Below are 22,026 nucleotides of genomic sequence, written 5' to 3'. Positions count from 1 at the left end.
ATGCCACTGCACTCTAATCTGGGTGACACAGAGAGACCCCCCCTCCCCCAAAAAAAAGATGGCTGGGTGTCGTGGCTCACCTCTGTAATCTCATTTTGGGAGGCCAAGGCAGGTGGATCGCTTGAGCTCAGGAGTTCAAGACCAGCCTAGGCAACATGGCAAAACCCCATCTCTACTAAAAATACAAAAATTAGCCACGCATGGTAGCATATGTTTGTTGTCCTAGCTATTCTGGAGCCCGAGTTGGAAGAATGGCTTGAGCCCAGAATGTGGAGGTTGCAGTGAGCTGAGACTATCCCACTGCACTCCAGCCTGGGTGATAGAGCCAGATCTTGTCTCACAAGAAAAGAGAAAAAAGAAAAGAAAAAAGCACCCCTTCCTCAAGATGCCCGACTTTTATGAGAAAACTATCATAGTAACTATCCATACAATGACTATGAGGTGAATGGTATCCCTGGAACTTGTGCAATACACCGTCTGTATAACCAAGTTTTGTGCTCTTACCAGCAGCATAGCACATGGGCTCTTCAAGAAACTGATGGCCTCTAGTAAAAAGCCAGGTTCTTCTCTCAGGTAGGAAATGAAAATCCTTGTCAGCCAGCCACTTATTTTACTCTATATCCAATAGTTAAGCCAGGGAGGACAGGGCTGAAGGTGTGAGTGTACCGGGGGAGGTTATCCTACTCCTATGCCCATGTCCCAACGCCATGGATATAAGGAGTCAGGGGACAAGCCAGCTTTAAGCAAGGCTGAGGATGGAGGAGTTTTCCACTGCCCAACTGCATGGCCTAACACCAGATCCAAGTCCCCAAAGGATGCTAGTAATATAGATGAAGGGGAAGGAAAAGGATGGTGGGCAGGACCCCTCTGCTTCTCTTACTGGGCAGACTCAGGACTGGTGGGAGCAAGGCTGTTCAAACACACACAGAGACAGGCACTTTAAAAAAAACAAAGCAAATCCTGGGATCAACTTTATTGCTGATGGGTGAAGCCTCCTTCTATCCCCTTAGTCTTTCAGGTGGTCCAAAGCCCCTCCAGGATAGCACAGTGCTTAGGCTCTGCTGGGCCAGAACCAAGGGAGACAATCTATCTCCCGAGCCTGGCCTGGCCCAGTCCTTTCCCTGTCCCCACCCCACCCTATTGCACATCAAATCATGTAAACATGGCTATGGGCATGGCCCAGAACAGCAGTGAGGCAGATTGATGTGTAAACAGATTTGGGACCAGGGGCTAGACCCAGTCACCCAGCTCTACCCCATGCTGAGGCCACAGTTAAGTATGGAAAAGCAGGAGGTCCTGGTCCCAAACTCTGGCTCAGATTATGCAACAGTGCAGATGGCTCTGCTCCCCTCTGCCACCCACCCTCTCAACCCACCCTCTCAGATTCCAGGTCCTGAGGTCCAGCTAGCCTTGGGCTTCCCTCCAGGCCTAGGCAGCAGATGGCAGTGTCCAGTTTTCTCCCTCCCACCCCAGCTGGAGGTCACTGGTGCTGGGTCTTCCTAGATGCCCGGGGGAAACCAGAGACGGGCAGTGGCAGTCTGTCCAACCCTGGAGAAGAGGAGGAGATGGGCAGTCAAAAGCAGGTCAAAGGTCCAGTCCGTTAGGGACCAGACAGCCAAGCCACAGAATGTGTGGATGAGGTATGTTACCCACAAAGCAGGAAGCACACCCTCTCCCCTGCTGGGGTGACGGGGTGACCCGTGATCCAGAGTGTCCTAGATAACTACCACCCCCCGACAGCCTGCACCCTCACTCCCTCTCACCGAAGGCCCGGATCAGCTCTGCCCGCACAGCTGCAGTGAAGGTCTTCACCAGACAGAGTGTGGTGAGGCCTGCAAAGGCTGCGTTGTAGAGGAACACAATGTAGAAATTGCCCAGCCAGTTGAAGCGTCCAAAGTCACCCAGCAGGTCAAAGCGAGTGAGCCCTGAAGTACAAAGGCCAGGATGAGAGGTGGGCTCCCCAGGCCCTTTTCTACTACCAGTCCAACTTTGTGCTGCCTCCTGGTGGCCACATTTCAACACTGCAACTGATAGGTTGGCCTCTCCCAATTCTACTCCGCAAGCTGACTAGTAGTTCGGGACTGTTCAAAGTGTCAGCAGCTAGGCTTGCTTCAACTTCGCTTCCAGAGTCTGGTATCTTCTCCTCCAGTGAGGCCTCCTCTGGCTATCTGTGTTCCCAGGACCTCCCAGGGCCTACTACCTGTTCCTGGGCCTGGAACAAGCAGTTCACCAAGTTTTTTTAGTAGACAGAACAGTGTGGTTGCTGACCGCTCAGACTGATCAGGCTGCTTTGGTTCATATCCCAACTCCACCCCTAACTAGCTGTGTGATCTGGGGCAACTTCCTTAAATTTTCTGTGCCTCAGTTTCCTAAGAATTAAATGAGACAACACACATAAAGCACTATCTGTGCCAGGCACTATTCTAACATTTACTGGGCCCCTCATAATACTATCATAAATCAAAAAACTCTGCTCCCCACCTGTAAATATTCTTACCTGCATCCAACCTAAAGGAACTAATTGGAAGACCCACAAGCCTACTGTCTTACAAATTCTCCTGGCATAAATACAAATGGTAGAGTGGAAAAATACAACGTTAAGAATTAAACAGAACTGTTTTTTGTTTCGTTTAATTTGGTTTTGTCTTAAGACAGGATCTTGCTCTGTTGCCCAGGTTGGAGTGCAGTTGTACAATCTTAGTTCACTGCAGCTTCAAACTCCTGGGCCCAAGCAACCCTCCTGCCCCCGTCTCACACATAGCTAGGACTATAGGTGTGCTAATTAAAAAAAAAAACAAAAACACTTTTTTTTGGGGGGGGTAGAGATGGGGTCTCACTATGTTGCTCAAGCTGGTCTAGGACTCCTGGCCTCAAGTGATCCTCCCACTTTGGCCTCCCAAAGTGCTGGGATTACAGGCGTGAACCACTGTGCCTGGATCACAGCTGATTTCTTTTCTTTTCTTTTTTTTTTTTTGAGACGGAGTCTCGCTCTGTTGCCCAGGCTGGAGTGCAGTGGCCGGATCTCAGCTCACTGCAAGCTCCGCCTCCCAGGTTTATGCCATTCTCCTGCCTCAGCCTCCCGAGTAGCTGGGACTACAGCCTCGCCTGGCTAGTTTTTTGTATTTTTTAGTAGAGACGGGGTTTCACCATGTTAGCCAGGATGGTCTCGATCCCCTGACCTTGTGATCCGCCCGTCTCGGCCTCCCAAAGTGCTGGGATTACAGGCTTGAGCCACTGCGCCTGGCCTTTTTTGTTGTTGTTGTTCTGAGACAGGGTCTTGCTCTGTCACCCAGGCTGGAGTGCAGTGATACCATCTTGGCTCGCTGCAACCTCCACCTCCCAAGCTCAAGCAATTCTCATGCCTCAGCTACCTCCCAAGCTCAGCAATTCTCACACCCCAGCTGGGATTACAGGCATGTGCCACCATACCTGGCTAATTTTTAAATTTTTCATAAAGATGGGGTTTCACCATGTTGGCTAGCCTGGTCTTGAACTCCTGGCCTCAAGCCGATCCGTCCACCTTGGCCTCCCAAAGTGTGGGATTACAGACGTGAGCCACCAGGCCTGGCCCCAGAACTGATTTAAATATGAAATCATATATAAAACACAGAGGGTGATGTGGTATTTAGGGGGAGGTAGGAGGGCGGTTGTTACCTCTGCAGCTCACATACTACCTTGGGGTGAACTAGTTACATTCTCGAACTTTTTTTTTTTTTTGAGATGAAGATTCGCTCTTGTTGCCCAGGCTGGAGTGCATGGCACGAGCTCAGCTCACTGCAACCTTTGCCTCCTGGGTTCAAGTGATTCTCCTGCCTCAGCTTCCTGAGTAGCTGGGACTACAGGCATGCGCCACCACGCCTGGCTAATTTTGTATTTTTAGTAGAGACGGGGTTTCTCCATGTTGGTCAGGCTGGTCTTGAAATCCCAACCTCAGGTGATCCACCCGCCTTGGCCTCCCAGAGTACTGGGATTATAGGCACGAGTCACTGCGCCCAGCCACTCTTGAACTTTTTAACCAGTTAATTATAGATATAGCTTTCAAGGCAGGAGAAGGAATGAGTATATTATCTGACACCCCAGTGTAGAGAAAGCACTAGCCTGGGGTTCAGGAGACAAGGGTCCTAGACTGACTTGACCTTGCCTCAAACTAGCTGTATAATCTGGGTCAATCAGGTAGCTTCTCTGTTCATCATTTTTCAAATAGGCACATTTACTAGATTACTCACCCAGGAGAAAGATTTAGAAAAAAGTGTGCTCCCCGACCAAAAGTAGAAGTAAATGAGAGAGGCAGTAGCAAATGTAAAAAGTATGTACTTTGCGCTGGGCACGGTGGCTCACGCCTGTAATCCCAGCACTTTGGGAGGCCGAGGCGGGCGGATCACGAGGTCAGGAAATCGAGACCATCCTGGCTAACATGGTGAAACCCCGTCTCTACTAAAAAAATACAAAAAACTAGCCGGGCGAGGTGGCGAGCGCCTGTACTCCCAGCTAGTCGGGAGGCTGACGCAGGAGAATGGCGTGAACCCAGGAGGCAGAGCTTGCAGTGAGCTGTGATCCGGCCACTGCACTCCAGCCTGGGCGACAGCAAGACTGCATCTCAAAAAAAAAAAAAAAAAAAGTATGTACTTTGCGGCAACAGTACCCTGAAGCTCAGTGTAGGCACTTTACAGAGCCTCGCTTTCCTCATTTATATAATGCAGATAATACCTACTCACGGGTTTGTTGTGGGAATTAGAGAAAGCATGTAAATAAAGTGCCTGCTTTACATCAGTAAGTACTCAAAAAAACCCAATTCCTTTATTTCCTCCTTTCAATACTTACCTAGGGTTCGAGAGAAGACAGGAAGTGCTGAGCTTAGGACCAGGAGACAGACACAGTTCCCAATTATCTGGGTGGAAGCAGGGAAAGGAGTGGTGAGGGTGGAAGAGCTGCAGGCACCTAGTGCCCATCCACACCCCGCAGGAGGCTTCCCTTACTCCCTCCCAGCTACCTGCGTCATGGCGGTGTCATGCCATCTGGGCCGCAGGCTCCGGAAGAGTGGAGAGCTATAGAAGCCCACAACCGAGGACACCATTAGGTAACTGCCACTGCATTAAGGAAGAACTGGCTGGCTCCTAAGAATTAATAACTCATCTCAAAGGGAACAGAGCTCTCTCTCAGCCCACTTCTTATTTATTTATTTATTTGCTTATTTATTTATTTATTTTTGAGACAGGATCTCACTTTGTCACCCAGGCTGGAGTGCAGTGGTGCAATTTCAGCTCCCAGTGCCTTGACCTTCTGGGCTCAAGCGATCTTCCCACATCAGCCTCCCACATAACTGGGAATGCAAGCACGCACCACCACGCCCGGCTAATTTTTTGTATTTTTTGTAGAGACCAGGTTTCACCATGTTGCTCAGGCTGGTCTTGAAATTCTAAGCTCAAGAAATCCACCCGCCTCAGCCTCCCAAAGTGCTAGGATTAGCACTGTGTGAGCCACTGCATCTGGCTTCTTTTTTATTTTCTTCTGATCAGATTCTACTGAACCACCAGCTCTCCTTTCAAAATTAAGTATTTTCCTTCTTTCTGAACCCGAGATTGATGAAAACTTGCCCCATTTCCCATCAGTGTTGCTCAGAGTCCCAAAGGAGACAAAGTCCACGAAGTGCTGTCTAGAGTCCCAGGAGACAGGTTTTTGTATTCCAGAAGGATACAAGATGAGTACAACCTGAACGACGGCACCAAAGGAGCCCAGCTTGGAGAAGGAGACCTGGCCTAAGGAGGCACCCTGAGGAGTGGGGCAGTGTCACTGTGAGCATTCCCCACCATCAGCACTACCCGGCACCCAGCCTTCCCACTGTCCTCAGCTTCTGCCTCCTCTCCCCAGCTGTTCTTAGGCCCTCCCCAAAGGATATGGTGGGAGGGCAGCCTGGTACCTGCATGCCTCGGGGCATGGCAGCCTCATCGATGAGCAGCTCCAGGATGTGGATGGCCACAATGAGCACAGACAGGCCCTGTGTGAGGCAAGGTCAGACTCCCATCCCACCTCAGACCACAGCTCGACCCAGAGCTAAAGGAATGGGCAGAGACTCTGGTCCAACATTTCCAGTTTCCAAGACTAGCTCCGCTTCCAATGAGCTGTATGGGACCTCATCAAAGCTGTTATTAGCAACAGAGTGCCTTTGAGGACATTATAAGATACATCTCCTCTAGGTGGATGGATTGCAAAAAGGATAAATAGCAAAAGGCATCTCTCTTCTTCCAACTGATAAGATATATTCTTGAGTCCATAGGGGAATCGACTGCTTATTCTCATGCCAGGGCAAACCTGCACAACTACTCACTGGCCCTGTGTGACCTTGGGCAAGTCACTCAACTCTGTCTCTTCATCTACAAAATGAGGATTGATGTGCTCAACATTTGTGCTCAGCACAGGCAGGACATAAAAGCAGGCACTCAGTGAGAAGCAACCACTAATACTGATGATAACCAGGTCCCCTCATCGCCTCCCCTCTCCCTGAGAAGGCCTCGAGTACTGAGGGTCCACTCCCCACCTCTAGGGCTGGTATACCCACCGTCAGCACCAGCAAGCACAGCATAGCCAGGGGGTAGCCCAGGTTCCGTTGCCAGGCTGAAGCCTTCCGCCGCTTCTCTGTGCAGGGATGGGAGGCTGTCAGCAAGCACCTGGAACCAGGGGCTACTCTCCTTGGGGAAACCCAGGTATCCCAAGCCCTACCAACCCACATACCCAGCAGGACGCTCTGTGTCTGCAGAGCCAGGAGCTGTCTGTGTAGCAGCTCTATGTCTAAAGGCAGCCAGCAGGAAGTAGGATCTGAGGGCAGAGAATATGGTGTTGCTCCCAAGTCGGGCAGTCTCTGCCCAGGCCAAGCCCACCACCCCATCAGGGAAGAACTGCAACTCACTACAGATCCTGCGGGTCAGGGCTGCCTCCTCAAAGGCTGAGCAGTACAGCTGCTCCTCCAGGTCTTCCAGCAACTAGGGGCAGGGGAAAGGAAGAGACTAACTTTCAGAGGCTCCCTGACCCAAAGGCCCCAGGAGAACCCTGTTCTTCCCAGGGCTCCCTAGTCTCAGGCCTCCCCCAAACCCTCATTCACCACTCTGTGGGTTTCATTGTTTGGTTCCAGCTCTGCAGGAAGCTCACCCTGCAGGATCAAAGAGCAAGGAATACCACATACCCGGGGCTTGACCAGCAGCTTCCCAGTGACGGAGAACATGCGGGCGAGACCCAGTGGAGTACACACTGTGAGAACAAGAGCCAGTCACCTGCCAGACCCTGCTCTCCACCCCTTGCCTAACATGCCCCTCCATTCCCCCTCCTTCCAGCCTGGTTACTCTGGTCCAAGGACCCTACCCATTCACTCCCAGACCCTGTACACTCACCCAGGAGCAGCAGAACCCCAAGGAAGGAGATGCATGAGTAGAGGTAGGGGAGATAGTACTCCCACAAGTCTAAGGATAGAAAAAAAAGAGGCATGTCAGCTCATCTCTTCTTGCTTACTGCGGGCTGACAGGCTTCAGAGTCTAGACAAGGGCACAGTCCCCACAGGGGTTAGGCAAGTAATACAAATGAAGAAAGCTGGCCAGCATCAGCAGAAGAGGGAATGGCAGGGCCTATAACAAACTGGAGATCCTAACCCCTAACTAAAGGGTATAACTGCTATTTGGCCCCCATCACCAGGGACTAATGTAGCCAGATCTTCTCCTTGTCAAGCAAAGTTAGATATCTGGATATTAATATGAAACCTCCCAATTTAAAATGTTAGCAACTGAAGAATATATATTTTAAAAACCATTGCATAGGCCAATGAAACATTTCTGCAAATTGGATTTGGCCAGATGTCTATCAGTTTGAAACTTCAGTCAAAGGGAGAAGGTGCCAACCTTTTCCACTTTAGTGGGTTACAGTCATTCCAGGTAGGTGGACATGGGCCAACTGAAAAGCCACACAGCCTGGAGGAAGCTGGGCCACTCACCATAGAGTGACTCTCTGCTGGCCTTGTTGTTATCCACAATGGCTGATGCCACCCACACCATACCTAGCACCAGCAGAGTGAGGAGCATCAACATCACCACTGTCTCATAGACCCGGCCCAGGACACCCTACAGAAGGAGGCAACAGGTGAAGGAGGTTAACATCAGGGCAGTGTGGGGATGGAAAGACATCGGAGATGGCGGCCAGCCGGCGGGAACCAGAGAGGTCTGGATTCAGGAGATAAGAGAGAGGGTTTCCCTCTTATTCTGCTAAGTTGCTCTGTCTTCCCACTCCCCAGTCTAAGGTCACCCCACATACCAGGTGTTCTTCATTTGCATCTCCTTTTCCCAGACCCATTCCTTGTTGTGTGCTCTGGGAGGCTGACCTCTGAGGTCTGCATCCCACAAGCCCTTTGCCCTCTAGTTTTGCATCCAACAGCAGAATGGAAGGTAGAAAAGGGGTGAGGGTATGTTTCCTGTGAGTCCTCCCACATCTGCCACCATGGTTTTGGCAGTGATTATGACACTAAGACAACAGCTCCTCTCTGGGCAGCTTCACATCCCTGGCTTCAGCTATTAGTGGGTTCTAGAAACTATTTCCTCCCTTTGTCTCTACAGGCCTAAGGGTAGTAATGACTTCCTACTGTCACTAGAGCCTCAAACTTCCTTTAACTAAACCTCTGCAAATAGCCTCTTTATTAAAATCTCTTCAGTTGAACCATGTGTGTGGGATTCCGTTTCCTGCCTGGATACATATCCCCTACTTACCTTTCTGGAGCCAGCAAAGCCCTCGGACTCAGTGAAGAAATATGCAAAGGGCATGAGGAAGATGAGGGACAGGTTGGAGAAGAGAAAAACAAGGTTCCAGAGGCCTAGAGCAAAAAAGGAAAAGCAGAGATGGTCAGTAAAGGGAGGGGCAACTGACAGGAGACTGACCATTTGCAGGAGAAGCGGAGAGGGAAGGTGCGACACATGACTGGCCCACAGCTGCCTGAGTCTGCCCGACTCTATCTGCTCTCTGCTCCCTATCCCCACCCCAAGCCGCCTCTAGGAGCCACAAACCATGGATAAGGGAGCCGTTGAGCCACTGGATGTAGTAGTTCCGAGGCAAGGAGAGTAGCACCTCATTGCTGATGATGGAGAAGGGCAGGAGCAGGACAGCACCCAGGGCAATTGCCAGGGTAAAGGTGCACAGCTCGAGCCTGGGCAGAGAAGGGGAGAGTGTCCTTGCTTAGCTCAGCACTCACTACGCTGTGCTGAAGAAGTCCCATTTGTCCTGAGGGCACCTGTGGCTTCCACAATCAGCTGTAGCAATGACAGAGCTAAGGAAGGAGCCATCCAGCTGGGGTTCTACCCACTGCCGGCCCACCCTAGCCCTTTACCTCCAGGGAAGCCCCAGCTCACGGGATGGGCACAGCTTCGGGCATTCATGGGAAGCTGGTCACCTGCCATGTCACATACCCAGCTGTCCCCAGGAATGTCGTCCTCCCATACATGCCTATAAGTTATGCCAGGTAGGATACCAAAGCTAGGGGGCCTGGCTTCTCTTCTTTACTCAGGGATATGGATTTCTGAGCTTACTTCTTTTTGCCCAGATAAGCACAGGGTCATCCCATGTGGCTATGCCCCGCACAAAGGCATGAGGGCAAAGGAGGACAAGGGGAAACTGAAACCTAGCTTCATAGCCAAGGTCTATGCCCTGGGCTGCATACACTGAAGAGGGGCACTTCTATCTCGTTGGTCCATCAAGAGTGGAGGGCTGCCTTCTGACCTACTGACTCAGAGGAGTCATCTCTCTATCTTTCTCTGTATGTGCTAGTGAACATTGGCAGCCTGGAATATGGGCCTTCCTCTCAGAACCAAGCATGCCCCTCCCTCAGGGGTTCCCATCTTCCCCACACCCTGCTCCTTTTCCATCAATCTGCATCCCCACTCTGGTTGCTGGGAGGTGAAGCCAAGCTGGAGCCATTTCCGGTGACTCAGGCCCCAGTGGATGTTCCTGGCCATGAGGCTCCCACAAGCTCCTGGCCTAACCAGGAAGACAGGAACAGCAGCTTTTCTGAGCGTCCCCAGGGTGAGGTAAAGCCGGAAGCCAGAAATGGGGTGGAAAAAGAAACTCTGTCTTCACTGTGTGAGACTTCCCCCTTCTCCCTCCAGCTCTATGCCTCCCTAGATCCCAGTTCCTAAAGACCACTGGTGTTAGGTGCTGAGGCAGGGATACTTACGCAATCTTGTTGACTGTGGCATCTTCATCATCCACTGTAAGAGACAGAGGCACGGGGAAGAGGCAGGACATCAGGGGGCAGCTCTGAGGCCGTAAGTATTACAATGTGCTCCCCGCCCCATCCCTGCCCCCTCAAAGAAGGCAGAGCTGAACAGAAGGCTCCAGGAGACCACACATTATGAACTCCATAGCCTATTCTGCAGTCAAGGTGGCAGCTTAAAAATCAGTGGTCCCAGGTAAGAGAATACAGGCCAGACATTCCTGTACTTCTTTCCTCCTCCCTAGATCTCTCCCATCACAGGTTCCTCTTTATATGCTCAAAATATTAATATAATAAACAACTAGTCTGTGAGGTTTGTTACATCAGTGGCTGGGTCTAGGAAAGGGAAAAGAAGAGGGGGAAGGGAGATTCACAGAGAAGGTCCCCAAAGGAATTACTCTAGGGTAGCTGCCTTGTTGGGTGGGGACTCATCCTGAGCCACCCTGAGAGGAGGAAAGGCTAGGGCTAGAAACTGGGGCAAGTGTGCCCCCACCTCCAATTACACAATGTCTAGGGAAGGAAAGCTGCAATCTGAGCATACTCAGACTCCCCATAAAGAGAAAGGCCACCATCACCAGGTGCCCCAGTCATCAGGGAGGTCTCTGGTCCTGGCTGTGGGAGCACTAGGAGAGGAGATGACACAGAGACTGTGCCCGTAATGACAATCACCCGGCAGTTGCTCACTTCAGGTTCACAAAGGGCTTTCACATTAACCATCTCCTTTGGTCCACACAATGGAGTAGGTAGACATTGCTATGCCCATTTTGTAGGATGAAACTGAAGATCAGAAATGTTATATGACTTGCCCAGAAGACACTTCCATCTAGCTGCCCTTGCCCCTGTCTGTGCAGAAAGGGAGGCTGAAGAGGCAAAGGATCCAGAACAGCCCCACACAGCCACTGCTCCTTTCCCAGTGGGCGCCATAGGCCCATTCCCCTGAGGCTGGTCCATGGCAACTAGAACTCTGGCAGGAGGGAGGGAAATCACAGTACCTGTGGTGAACTCAGCAGACTTCTTAAAGCGGGTCAGGAAGATGTGGCAGAGGATGTACAGTGTTGCAAACAGAAGTGTTGAGATCTGTAGCAGAATGTGAGCTGGGATGAGAAGCTCTAACCTTTAGCATATTCCACAGCCAAGGGCCTCTCTGTTAATTCCATGGCCATTACTTCCTTAAGATAAGGCTCCATACTTCCAGGGGTTCCATCTGGAAGTATATTCTGTTCTGATCCCCCAGGTACTTCCTTCTAGTCAGAGCCCCAGGGGCCTCGAAGAAGGGCCAGACAGGGGCTGCCCCATGCACCTGGGGAAACAGTACCATGCCCAGCCCTACAAGGACTTCACTGGGGGAAAATAGCTTCAGCCCAACTCTGGTTGGTAAATGGGCAAAGAAAACTCCTAGAAATGCACAAGCACACACATTTCAAACCAGTTACAGAACCAGAGGGAATTTACTCTGAGCACATTATTGGGAAGGGAAGCAGGTTTGAGGGGAGGAAGATGTCTGCATTGTCCTGGCACCCCATCACTACCCTACCCTCCTACCTCCACCCACACTGGTGCCTTGACCCAAAGTAGGTGTCATGTTTCTAGACCAAGTCACAACTTCTATTCCATGCTTATTCAGGGGCCTGAAAGATCAGGTCTGCTGGGCCAAACCAGAGCCTCATTTAATCCTCTACCCCTAACAGTGGGCTTTAGCTAGGGCCCAATATCTAGTGTTTCTACAGTTGGCTAGACTGCCAAGTGACAGTGATGGCGGAACTCGGCCACGTTAATCTGCATATTCATTCCTACTCTACTCCAAGTAAGCTTCTACTGCCCAGAGGAGGAGTCATTGGCCAGCTTGGCTCTATAATCAAGAACAGAGAATCTCGACCAGGCACAGTGGCTCACGCCTGTAATCCCAGCACTTTGGGAGGCCAAGGCAGGTGAATCAATTGACGTCAGGAGTTTGAGACCAGCCTGGCCAACATGGTGAAACCCTGTCTTTACTAAAAATACAAAAATTGGGCTGAGCGCGGAGGCTCATGCCTGTAATCCCAGTACTTTGGCAGGCCGAGGTGGGAGGATCATGAGGTCAGGAGTTCGAGACCAGCCTGACCAACACAGTGGAACCCCTCGTCTCTACTAAAAATACAAACATTAGCTGGGTGTGGTGGTACGTGCCTGTAATCCCAGCTACTCAGGAGGCTGAGGCAGGAGAATCAATTGAATTCGGGAGGTGGAGGTTGCAGCGAGCCGTGATTGCACCACTGCACTCTAGCCTGGGTGACAGAGCAAGACTCCGTCTCAAAAACAAACAAACAAAAAATTACAAAAATTGGCTGGGCGCAGTGGCTCATGCCTATAATCCCAGCACTTTTGGAGGCCAATGCGGGAGGATCACGTGGTCAAGAGATCGAGGCCATCCTGGCCAACATGGTGAAACCCCATCTCTACTAAAAATACAAAAATTAGCCAGGCATGGTGGCATGCACCTATAGTCTCAGCTACTCGAGAGGCTGAGGCAGGAGAATTGCGTGAACCCAGGAGGCGGAGGTTGCAGTGAGCCGAAATTGTGCCACTTTACTCCAGCCTGGCGACAGAGAGAGACTCAGTCTAAAAAAAAAAAAAAAACTGTGTGTGGTGGCAGGTGCCTGTAATCCCACCTACTCGCGAGGCTGAGGCACAAGAATCACTAGAACCTGGGAGGCGGAGGTTGCAGTGAGCAAAGATCATGCCACTGCACTCCAGCCTGGGCAACAGAGTGAGACTAGGTCTCAAAAAAAAAAGGGCCAGAGAGTATCAAGAAAAGAAGTTATTGTGTTTGAGATACGCCAAGAAGACAGGATCAGTCTCATGGGTCTTCCAGTCTCCAGAAAGGGCTGACCTCACAGGGAATACACATACAGTTATCTATACAAGGAGGGAAGAATCCACAGAGATGCAAGAGAGCCATCGATCTAGAACAAAGTCATAGCTTTTGACATTAGGGAAGCAGAATAGAAGGAGCCACTCAGATTGTAGCTGCAAGATTTTTATAGCCTGTGTTCTGCCCTGGGCTTGCGTAATAGCCAGGAAGGTGGGAGGGCTCAAAAGGTCAGGCTGGAGTTCCACGCAGTTCCAAGAGGCTAGGTTGCGCTTCAGCCCCTGGATGAGAGCCAGGTGGGGGAGGCACCATAAATCTTCAGGCTACCCTTAGCCAGCACTGATGTTCTCAGCTCATGGGACTAAAGGATGGGGGAGACATCCAGGAGGCTGCTTCTGTCCAAGGTCTCATCCCTCCCTGTTCTCTAGGAATGTGAGCCTCCTGCCTGACACTGTCTCAAGACCTGGCTGTGCCTCTGCAATATGCCCAACCCACCATGTGGACTGTCCACCAAGAAACACACAAGGAAGGCTTGCCGAAAGCAAACTTCTACTGGAGTTGCACACTCAGACTAATATACTTTCCTGTCCTCACAGATAAGAGCAGACCTAATTATGTCCTGGCTCAATTTACCCTACCTCCAATAGGCTGCCCAGGGCTGGCTAGAGCCCAGCCTGAGAAAAATGAAGGGAATGACCCCAAGACTGGGATCCCCCACTTACTAACATTTCTTTCTGTTTTCCCAAACCATTCCCTTTCCATTTACTATTTGGAGATGAGGGTTGCCCTGGGGAGCTCTGGGGAAGGAAACAGAGGAGAAAGGAGAGAGGTAAGAATTCAAAGCAAGGCTGAAGAAGATATAACTCCCTAAGCTCCACTGGGTACCCCTACCCCAGAATTGAGGAGTCCACTTCTCTGCGGCTGGTTCAGCTGCCGCTCTAAGTGGCAGGGATGGCGTAAGGAACAGCAGCCAGATACCCTCTGAAGCCCTGGGAGGACAACTTACTGGGGAAACCCCGGAATAGCTGAGAGGCTGGGAACCCAGCCTTGCAGGGTTTCAAACAAACACTAATAAGAAGAAAGACGGGGGGATACTTGGATACTTGGTTGTTCCTCATCTCTACATATTAGGATCCACCCTAGTAAGACTCCTTTCTTCCAAAGCAGGAGATGACCCGCCAAGTCCCCAGGTTCCTCCTGTCTGCTATCCCTACACCTCCCCTCTTTTCTGGAATCAAGCTCAGAGTGACGATTTCTCCCCTTCATCCAACGTCAGCTGGGTTTGCCCTCAACCCCGTTTGAGAAGCAAACCCATCCTTCCCCGATTATCAGACTAAGGCGGACTCCGCAGGCTCTCAGACGCGCTGGGTGAGGGGTGCGAGGGAGGGGCAGGGAGGGGCGTGTTGGGGAGGAACGGAAACGACGGCCTTTGTTTACCGCTCAGGGACCCAGCTGATCCCATCTGGGGGATCGCTAGCCGGGCACCCGCCCTTCTGCCCGGATGGAGGCCTCCGTCGCCCACCGCTGGCCCAGGCATGGTTTGACGGCGCTCTGAGACCAGGTGGGCTCGGACCCCAACCCACTCCTCTCCCGCAACCCCCGCTTCTCCCCGCCGGGGCCCCGCACTCACAATGCACTCGCGGATCCTCTCGTGGAATAGCTGTTCTCGCACGGATAGCACTTCGTAGTCAGGTGCTTCCATACTCTGCTCAGCATGACTGGAGCCGGGGTGCCTCCGGGCCCGGGGAGGACAAGCGGGGAGGAAGCCGCCGCCGCCGCCGCCGAGCACCCGGACCCAGTGTAGGAGCCTTTCCTCGCAGCCTGCAACAGAAACTCGGGGCAGTCTGGGGCTCAGATACAGCCGTCCGGATGCCCCACCCTTAAAGGGGCAGGCACCACCCGCCTCGTTTTAAAGGGCTCTGTCCTTCCTTTGCTCCCTTCCCTTTAAGGTCGGGTCGCGCTCACGTTTCAACGCAAACACCCGCCACTAGGCTCGCTACGAGGAAGCGCCGCTGAGGTTCCATCTTTTTAAGAGATCTGGTGACGACACAAGGGGTGGGCGGGTTCCTTCCATGGGGAGGAACTCATTGGCTCCTGGAGAGCTGCCGCTCATCGCTGGAGGAGCGCTGATAGGCTCGCCCCGTGGAGGAAGGCAGGATCTTTTGGGCCTACCGCTGCTGATTCTAACTGAGCAACTGTCTCTCTTATCTGGGAAAAGTGACGGTTCCTGGATTTTAGTAGCAGCCAAGATGTTAGTTTGACCTTGGTTAAATGAACCATTTGAATCAGGCCAGCCAGGCAGGATGTGAGGGCACCCTAGGGGTTCTGAAAGGTACCTCTGCCCAGTAACCGATGTTCTGCGGTAGCATTTTCTGTGTGTTTGTGTTGAGGTGCCCCTCCCCACAACCCTACCCCGGTTTCCCGCCGCCAGGGGTTTTCACTCCATCATTTTTATGGAAGGCCTAGTGTGTGCTAGAACAAATACTGAAAAATACTGGAGAGAGGACCTGCAACTTTGTGAAGAAATGCCCACAAGGATCACTGAAGAGTGGGACTGAGTCAAACATTAGCTAACCACTTACTATGTGCCATTCACTGTATAGTCGTTATCTCAGCCATGTTACCCAGGCTGATCTCGAACTCCTACCCTCAAAGTGCTGGGACTCCCAAGTGCTCGGATTACAAGGCGTGACCCACCCAGCCTATTATCTCATTTTATTTTATTTTATTTTATTTGAGACGGAGTCTCGCTCTGTCGCCCAGGCTGGAGTGCAGTGGCGCGATCTCAGCTCACTGCAAACTCCGCGTCCTGGGTTTACGCCATTCTCCTGCCTCAGCCTCCCAAGTAGCTGGGACTACAGGCGCCCGCCACCTCGCCCGGCTAGTTTTTTGTATTTTTTAGTAGAGACGGGGTTTCACCATGTTAGCCAGGATGGTCTCGATCTTCTGACCTCGTGATCCGCCCGTCTCGGCCTCCCAAAGTGCTGGGATTACAGGCTTGAGCCACCGCGCCCGGCCGGGATATTATCTCATTTTAAACATCACTACAACCTTTCAGAGGAAGGTATTGTGATTCAACTTTTATTTATTTATTTATTTATTTATTTTTGAGACAGAGTTTCCCTCTTATTGCCCAGGCTGCAGTGCAATGGTGCGATTTCGGCTCACTGCAACCTCTGCCTCCCCAGTTCAAGCGATTCTCCTTCCTCAACCTCCTGAGTAACTGGGATTACAGGCATGCGCCACCACGCCAGCTAATTTTGTATTTTTAGTAGAGACGCTGTTTCTCCATGTTGGCCAGGCTGGTCTCGAACTCCACCCGCCTCGGCATCCCAAAGTGCTAGAATTACAGGCGTGAGCCATCGCCTCCGGCCCAGATTGTGTGTGTGTGTGTGTGTGTGTGTGTGTGTGTGTAATTGAGTCTTGGAAGTAGACAGGATTTAGATGAAGGGAAATTTTTTTTTAAGTTATTTATTTTTGAGACAGGGTCTCACTCTGTCGCCCAGGCTGGTGTGCAGTGGTGCAATTACGGCTCACTGCAGCCTGCAACTCTCAGGCTCAAGTGATCTTCCCATCTCAGCCTCTTGAGCAGCTGGGATCACAGGTGGGCACCGGCACACTTAGCTGATTCTGCCATGTTGCTCAGACTGGTCTTGAACTCTGGGCTCAAGCTGTCGGCCTGCCTTGACCTCCCAACATGCAGGGATTACAGGCGTGAGCCAACAGCCCTGACCTCCTCTAAATTCTTTTTTTTTTTTTTTTGTTGAGACGGAGTCTCGCTCTGTCGCCCAGGCTGGAGTGCAGTGGCCAGATCTCAGCTCACTGCAAGCTCCGCCTCCCAGGTTTACGCCATTCTCTCGCCTCAGCCTCCCGAGTAGCTGGGACTACAGGCGCCCGCCATCTCGCCCGGCTAATTTTTTGTATTTTTTTTTAGTAGAGACGGGGTTTCACCGTGTTAGCCAGGATGGTCTCGATCTCCTGACCTCGTGATCCGCCCATCTCGGCCTCCCAAAGTGCTGGGATTACAGGCTTGAGCCACCGCGCCCGGCCCCTCCTCTAAATTCTTAAAGCAACATCCAGCTGCATAGTTCAGTGGGCAGTTAAAAATTGGCCATAAGGCTGGGCGTGGTGGCTCACGCCTGTAATCCCAGCACTTTGGGAGGCTAAAACAGGTGGATTACCTGAAGTCAAGTGCCCAGACCAGCTCAGTCAGGGAGACCCTAATCCAGCGGCGCTAGAGGAAATAAAGACACACACACACACAGAGAAACATAGAGGTGTGAAGTGGGAAATCAGGGGTCTCACAGCCTGGAGAGCTGAGAGCCCCCAACAGAGATTTACCCACATATTTATTAACAGCAAGTCAGTCATTAGCATTGTTTCTATAGATATTAGATTAACTAGAAGTATCCCTTATGGTAAACAAAGGGATGGGCCAAAATAAAGGGATGGGTTGGGCTAGTTATCTGCAGCAGGAGCATGTTCTTAAGATATAGATCACTAGTGCTATTGTTTATAGTTTCAGAACGCCTTTAAGCGGTTTTCTGCCCTGGGTGGGCCAGATGTTCCTTGCCCTCATTCCACTTAACCCACAACCTTCCAGGGTGGGCGTTATGGCCATCATGAACATGTCACAGTGCTGCAGAGATTTTGTTTATGGCCAGTTTTGGGGCCAGTTTATGGCCAGATTTTGCGGGGCCTGTTCCCAACAGTCAGAAGTTCAGGACCACCCTGGCCAACATGTGTGAAACCCCCTCTCTACTAAAAAATACAAAAATTAGCTGGGCATGGTGGTGGGCACCTGTAATCACAACTACTCAGGAGGCTGAGCGAGGAGAATTGTTTGAACCCAGGAGGAGGAGCCTGCAGCAAGCCAAGATCCGCCATTGCACTCCCGCCTGGGCAACAAAATCGAAACTCCGTCTCAAAAAACAAAAAAAGACTGGGTGCGGTGGCTCACGCCTGTGATCAAAGCACTTTGGGAGGCCGAGACTGGCGAATCACCTGAGGTCAGGAGTTCTAGACTAGCCTGACCAACATGGAGAAACCCATCTCTACTAAAAATACAAAATTAGCTAGGTATGGTGGTGCATGACTGTAATCCCAGCTACTTGGGAGGCTGAAGCAGGAGAATCACTGGAACCCGCGAGTTGGAGGTTGCGGTGAACTGAGATCACACTATTGCACTATAGCCTGGGCAACAAGAATGAAACTCTGTCTCTAAAAAGCAAAAAATTGTCCATATATGCATTGTTTCATAATATTTGTCTTCTTAAGTTGTTGTTATTTAAATATTTTGTATTATTTAACTTTACCTTCATTTATGTCTTTCCTCTTTTCCTCCTGTCTTCTCCTCTTCAAGAATTAGAAACACATATTTGGCTTTTTTTTTTTTTTGGAGATGGAGTTTCCCTCTTGTTGCCTAGGCAGGAGTGCAATGGCGCGATCTTGGCTCACCGCAACCTCCGCCTCCCGGGTTCAGGCGATTCTCTTGCCTCAGCCTCCAGAGTAGCTGGGATTACAGGCGAGCCACCATGACTGGCTAATTTTGTATTTTTATTTTATTTTATTTTTTTTTTTTTTTGAGACGGAGTCTCGCTCTGTCGCCCAGGCTGGAGTGCAGTGGCCGGATCTCAGCTCACTGCAAGCTCCGCCTCCCGGGTTTATGCCATTCTCCTGCCTCAGCCTCCCGAGTAGCTGGGACTACAGGCGCCCGTCACCTCGCCCGGCTAGATTTTTGTTTTTTTTTTTTTTTTTTTTTTTTTTTTTTGAGACAGAGTCTCGCTCTGTCGCCCGGGCTGGAGTGCAGTGGCGCGATCTCGGCTCACTGCAAGCTCCGCCTCCCGGGTTCACGCCATTCTCCTGCCTCAGCCTCCCGAGTAGCTGGGACTACAGGCGCCCGCCACCTCGCCCGCTAGTTTTTTTGTATTTTTAGTAGAGACGGGGTTTCACCGTGTAGACCAGGATGGTCTCGATCTCCTGACCTCGTGATCCACCCGTCTCGGCCTCCCAAAGTGCTGGGATTACAGGCTTGAGCCACCGCGCCCGGCTTGTATTTTTAGTAGAGATGGGGTTTCTCCATGTTGGTCCGGCTGGTCTCCAACTCCTGACCTCAGGTGATCTGCCCATTTCAGCCTCCCAAAGTGCTGTGATTACAGGCATGAGCTACCGCGTCAGACCCATATTTGCCTTTTTTTTTTTTTTTTTTGAGACACGGACTCTCACTCTGTCGCCCAGGCTGGAGTGCAGTGTCACGATGTCGGTTCACTGCAAGCTCCGCCTCCTGGGTTCACGCCATTCTCCTGCCTCAGCCTCCCGAGTAGCTGGGACTACAGGCGCCCGCCACCGCACCTGGGTAATTTTTTGTATTTTTAGTAGAAATGGGGTTTCACGGTGTTAGCCAGGATGGTCTCAATGTCCTGACCTTGTGATCTGCGCGCCTCGGCCTCCCAAAGTGTTGGGATTAAAGTCGTGAGCAACCATGCCCGGCCATATTTGACTTCTAATTCACCCCCTTCTTTTCTTCCCCAAAACTTAACCCAGTGCAGTTCTTATAATAAACACTTAAACAGGGCCGGGCGCGGTGGTTCACGCAGGTAATCCCAGTACTTTCGGAGGCTGAGGCAGGTGGATCGCCTGAGGTTGGCAGTTTGAGATCAGCCTGACCAACGTGGAGGAACCCCGTCTCTACTAAAAATACGTTATTAGACAGTCATGGTGGTGCATGCCTGTAATCCTAGCTACTCGGGAGGCTGAGGCAGGAGAATCGCTTCAACCCAGGAGGCAAAGCTTGTGGTGAGCCAAGATCGTGCCATTGCACTCCAGCCTGGGAGCTAAACTCCGTCTCAAAAAAAAAAAAAAAAAGACCAGCCTGGGTAACACATGACGACCCTATCTCTACAAAAAATTTATGAAATTAGCAAGACGTGGTGGCATGTCCCCATAGTTCTAAGGTACTCAGGAGGCTGAAGCAGGAGAATCACTTGAGGGCAGGAAATTGAGGCTACAGTGAGCTATCATGGCACCACTGCATTTCAGCCTGGGCGACAGAGTGAAACCCTGTTTTTATTTTGTAAAAAAAAAAAAAGAGAAAAGAAAAGAAAGAAGAAAGAAAACTTCCTGCCTAATCTAAGACTACTTTCAGGGTGATTTTGTTCCCAAGACTTTCTGGGTCTTTGGAAAGAGGTTATTTAGCTATTTAGCTAATTCTTTTTTTTTTTTTTTTTTTTTTTTTGCTCTGTCACCTAGGCTAGAGTGCAGTGGCTCAATCTCTTGTAACCTCCGCCACCCGGGTTCAAGCAATTCTCCTGCCTCAGCCTCCCGAGTAACTGGGATTACAGGTGCCTGCCACCATGCCCAGCTAATTTTTTTAAAATTTTTTTTGAGACGGAGTCTTGCTCTCTCTCCCAGGCTGGAGTGCAGTGGCGCTATCTCAGCTCACTGCAAGCTCCACCCCGCAGGTTCATGCCATCCTCCTGCCTCAGCCTCCCGAATAGCTGGGCCTACAGGCACCCACCACCACGCCCGGCTAATTTTTTGTATTTTCAGTAGAGATGGGGTTTCACCATGTTAGCCAGGATGATCTCGATCTCCTGACCTTGTGATCCACCCGCCTCGGCCTCCCAAAGTGCTGGGATTATAGGCGTGAGCCACTGCGCCCAGCCATGCCCAGCTAATTTTTGTATTTTTGGTAGAGACGAGGTTTCACCATGTTGGTCAGGCTGGTCTCCAACTCCTGACCTCAGGTGATCCACCTGCCTCAGCCTCCCAAAGTGCTGGGATTACAGGCATGCGCCACTGCACCCTGCCAGAGCTCATCTGACTCTGAACCATAACTTTTTTCTTTTCTCTGGTCAAAATAGGACAAATTTCTAGAAATTTTGGAATTTCCCTCTTGTCTAGAGTGCCAGGGAAACCAGAAAACCAGGAATTTCCTAAGCAAGTCCTTCCTGCATCTGAGAACTTTTTGATGTTGTCATTGGGAGTTAGGAGGAGAAGAATTTTAGAAACATGCTGTCCGGGTGCGGTGGCTCACACCTGTAATCCCAGTGCTTTGGAAGGGCGAGGCGGGTGGATCACCTGAGGTCGGGAGTTCAAGACCAGCCTCACCAAAATGGAGAAACCCTGTCTCTACTAAAAATACAAAATTCACCAGGCGTGGTGGCACATGCCTGTAATCCCAGTTACTTGGGAGGCTGAGGCAGGAGAATCACTTTAACCCGGGAGGCGGAGGTTGCGGTGAGCCGAGATCACGCCATTGCACTCCTGCCTGGGCAACAAGAGTGAAACTCCATCTCAAAGAAAGAAAGAAAGAAAAGAAAAGAAACATGCTTTGAGGGATTCAATTCTAATTCTTCCTCCCTACATATCTGACCTCTCCAAAAATATTTGAGAGAAGAATTATAATGAAAGATTGGCTTGAGACAGCAGGACAAAAATTGTGAAATTATAGACTCTGGGAATGGAGAGGTATATTAGAAGTTATCTGGCCGGGTGCGGTGGCTTACGCCTGTAATCCTAGCACTTTGGGAGGCCGAGGCAGGTGGATCACAAGGTCAGGAGATTGAGACCATCCTGGCTAACACGGTGAAACCCCGTCTCTACTAAAAATACAAAAAAAAAAAAATTAGCCGGGCGTGGTGGCAGGTGCCTATAGTCCCAGCTACTCAGGAGGCTGAGGCAGGAGAATGGCGTGAACCCAGGAGGCAGAGCTTGCAGTGAACCGAGATCACGCACTGCACTCCAGCCTGGGCAACAGAGCGAGACTCCGTCTCAAAAAAAAAAAGAAGTTATCAGGTCTACCTGTATGTGCTACATGACATAGGCCGGGGTCCTCAACTGCTGGGTGCAGACCATGGCCTGTTAGGAATCGGCCCACACTGCAGGAGGTGAGTGGTGGGCAAGCAAGCATTACCGCCTGAGCTCCACCTCTTCTCAGATC

The 22,026-nt window shown here is 51.0% G+C and overlaps 1 protein-coding gene across 5 annotated transcripts; it reads right to left on the bottom strand.

Annotated features, from left to right (window-relative positions):
- Window positions 1-942: 942 nt before the first annotated feature.
- LMBR1L (limb development membrane protein 1 like) lies at window positions 943-15,138 on the bottom strand. Of its 5 annotated transcripts, XM_033222212.1 has the most exons (17): window positions 14,716-15,138; window positions 11,230-11,314; window positions 10,199-10,232; window positions 9,036-9,175; window positions 8,742-8,845; window positions 7,976-8,102; window positions 7,383-7,451; window positions 7,178-7,242; window positions 6,905-6,977; window positions 6,730-6,813; window positions 6,557-6,633; window positions 5,918-5,995; window positions 5,696-5,769; window positions 4,991-5,081; window positions 4,822-4,888; window positions 1,764-1,925; window positions 943-1,548 (listed from the first exon to the last, which is right to left on the bottom strand). In XM_033222212.1, exons 1-17 carry the CDS (start codon window positions 14,785-14,787, stop codon window positions 1,481-1,483), a joined length of 1,470 nt encoding a protein of 489 aa, XP_033078103.1. In that variant the 5' UTR covers window positions 14,788-15,138; the 3' UTR covers window positions 943-1,480. The 5 variants fall into 5 exon arrangements, with proteins under 5 accessions (XP_033078103.1, XP_033078108.1, XP_033078106.1 ...); XM_033222217.1 differs by lacking the exons at window positions 11,230-11,314; window positions 14,716-15,138 and adding an exon at window positions 10,813-11,223; XM_033222215.1 differs by lacking the exon at window positions 11,230-11,314 and having other exon boundaries at window positions 960-1,548; window positions 14,716-14,850.
- Between the last annotated feature and the right edge of the window lie 6,888 nt (window positions 15,139-22,026).

This window comes from Trachypithecus francoisi, unplaced genomic scaffold (genome assembly GCF_009764315.1).
Source record: "Trachypithecus francoisi isolate TF-2019V2 unplaced genomic scaffold, Tfra_2.0 Lachesis_group11, whole genome shotgun sequence".
In the NCBI taxonomy this organism is placed as follows: domain Eukaryota; kingdom Metazoa; phylum Chordata; class Mammalia; order Primates; family Cercopithecidae; genus Trachypithecus; species Trachypithecus francoisi.
The sequence above is the reverse complement of the archived record's forward strand: the minus strand, read 5'-3'. Positions and strand labels throughout refer to the sequence as shown.

Coding starts and splice junctions, on each gene's coding strand:
- LMBR1L (XM_033222212.1), bottom strand. CDS start 14,787: ATGGAAGCACCTGACTACGAAGTGCTATCCGTGCGAGAACAGCTATTC. Junction 8,103..8,741: donor GCTTTGCTGGCTCCAGAAAG/GTAAGTAGGGGA, acceptor CTCCTTCTGTAG/GGTGTCCTGGGCCGGGTCTA. Junction 6,978..7,177: donor AGCTGCTGGTCAAGCCCCGG/GTATGTGGTATT, acceptor CCCTGCCCCTAG/TTGCTGGAAGACCTGGAGGA.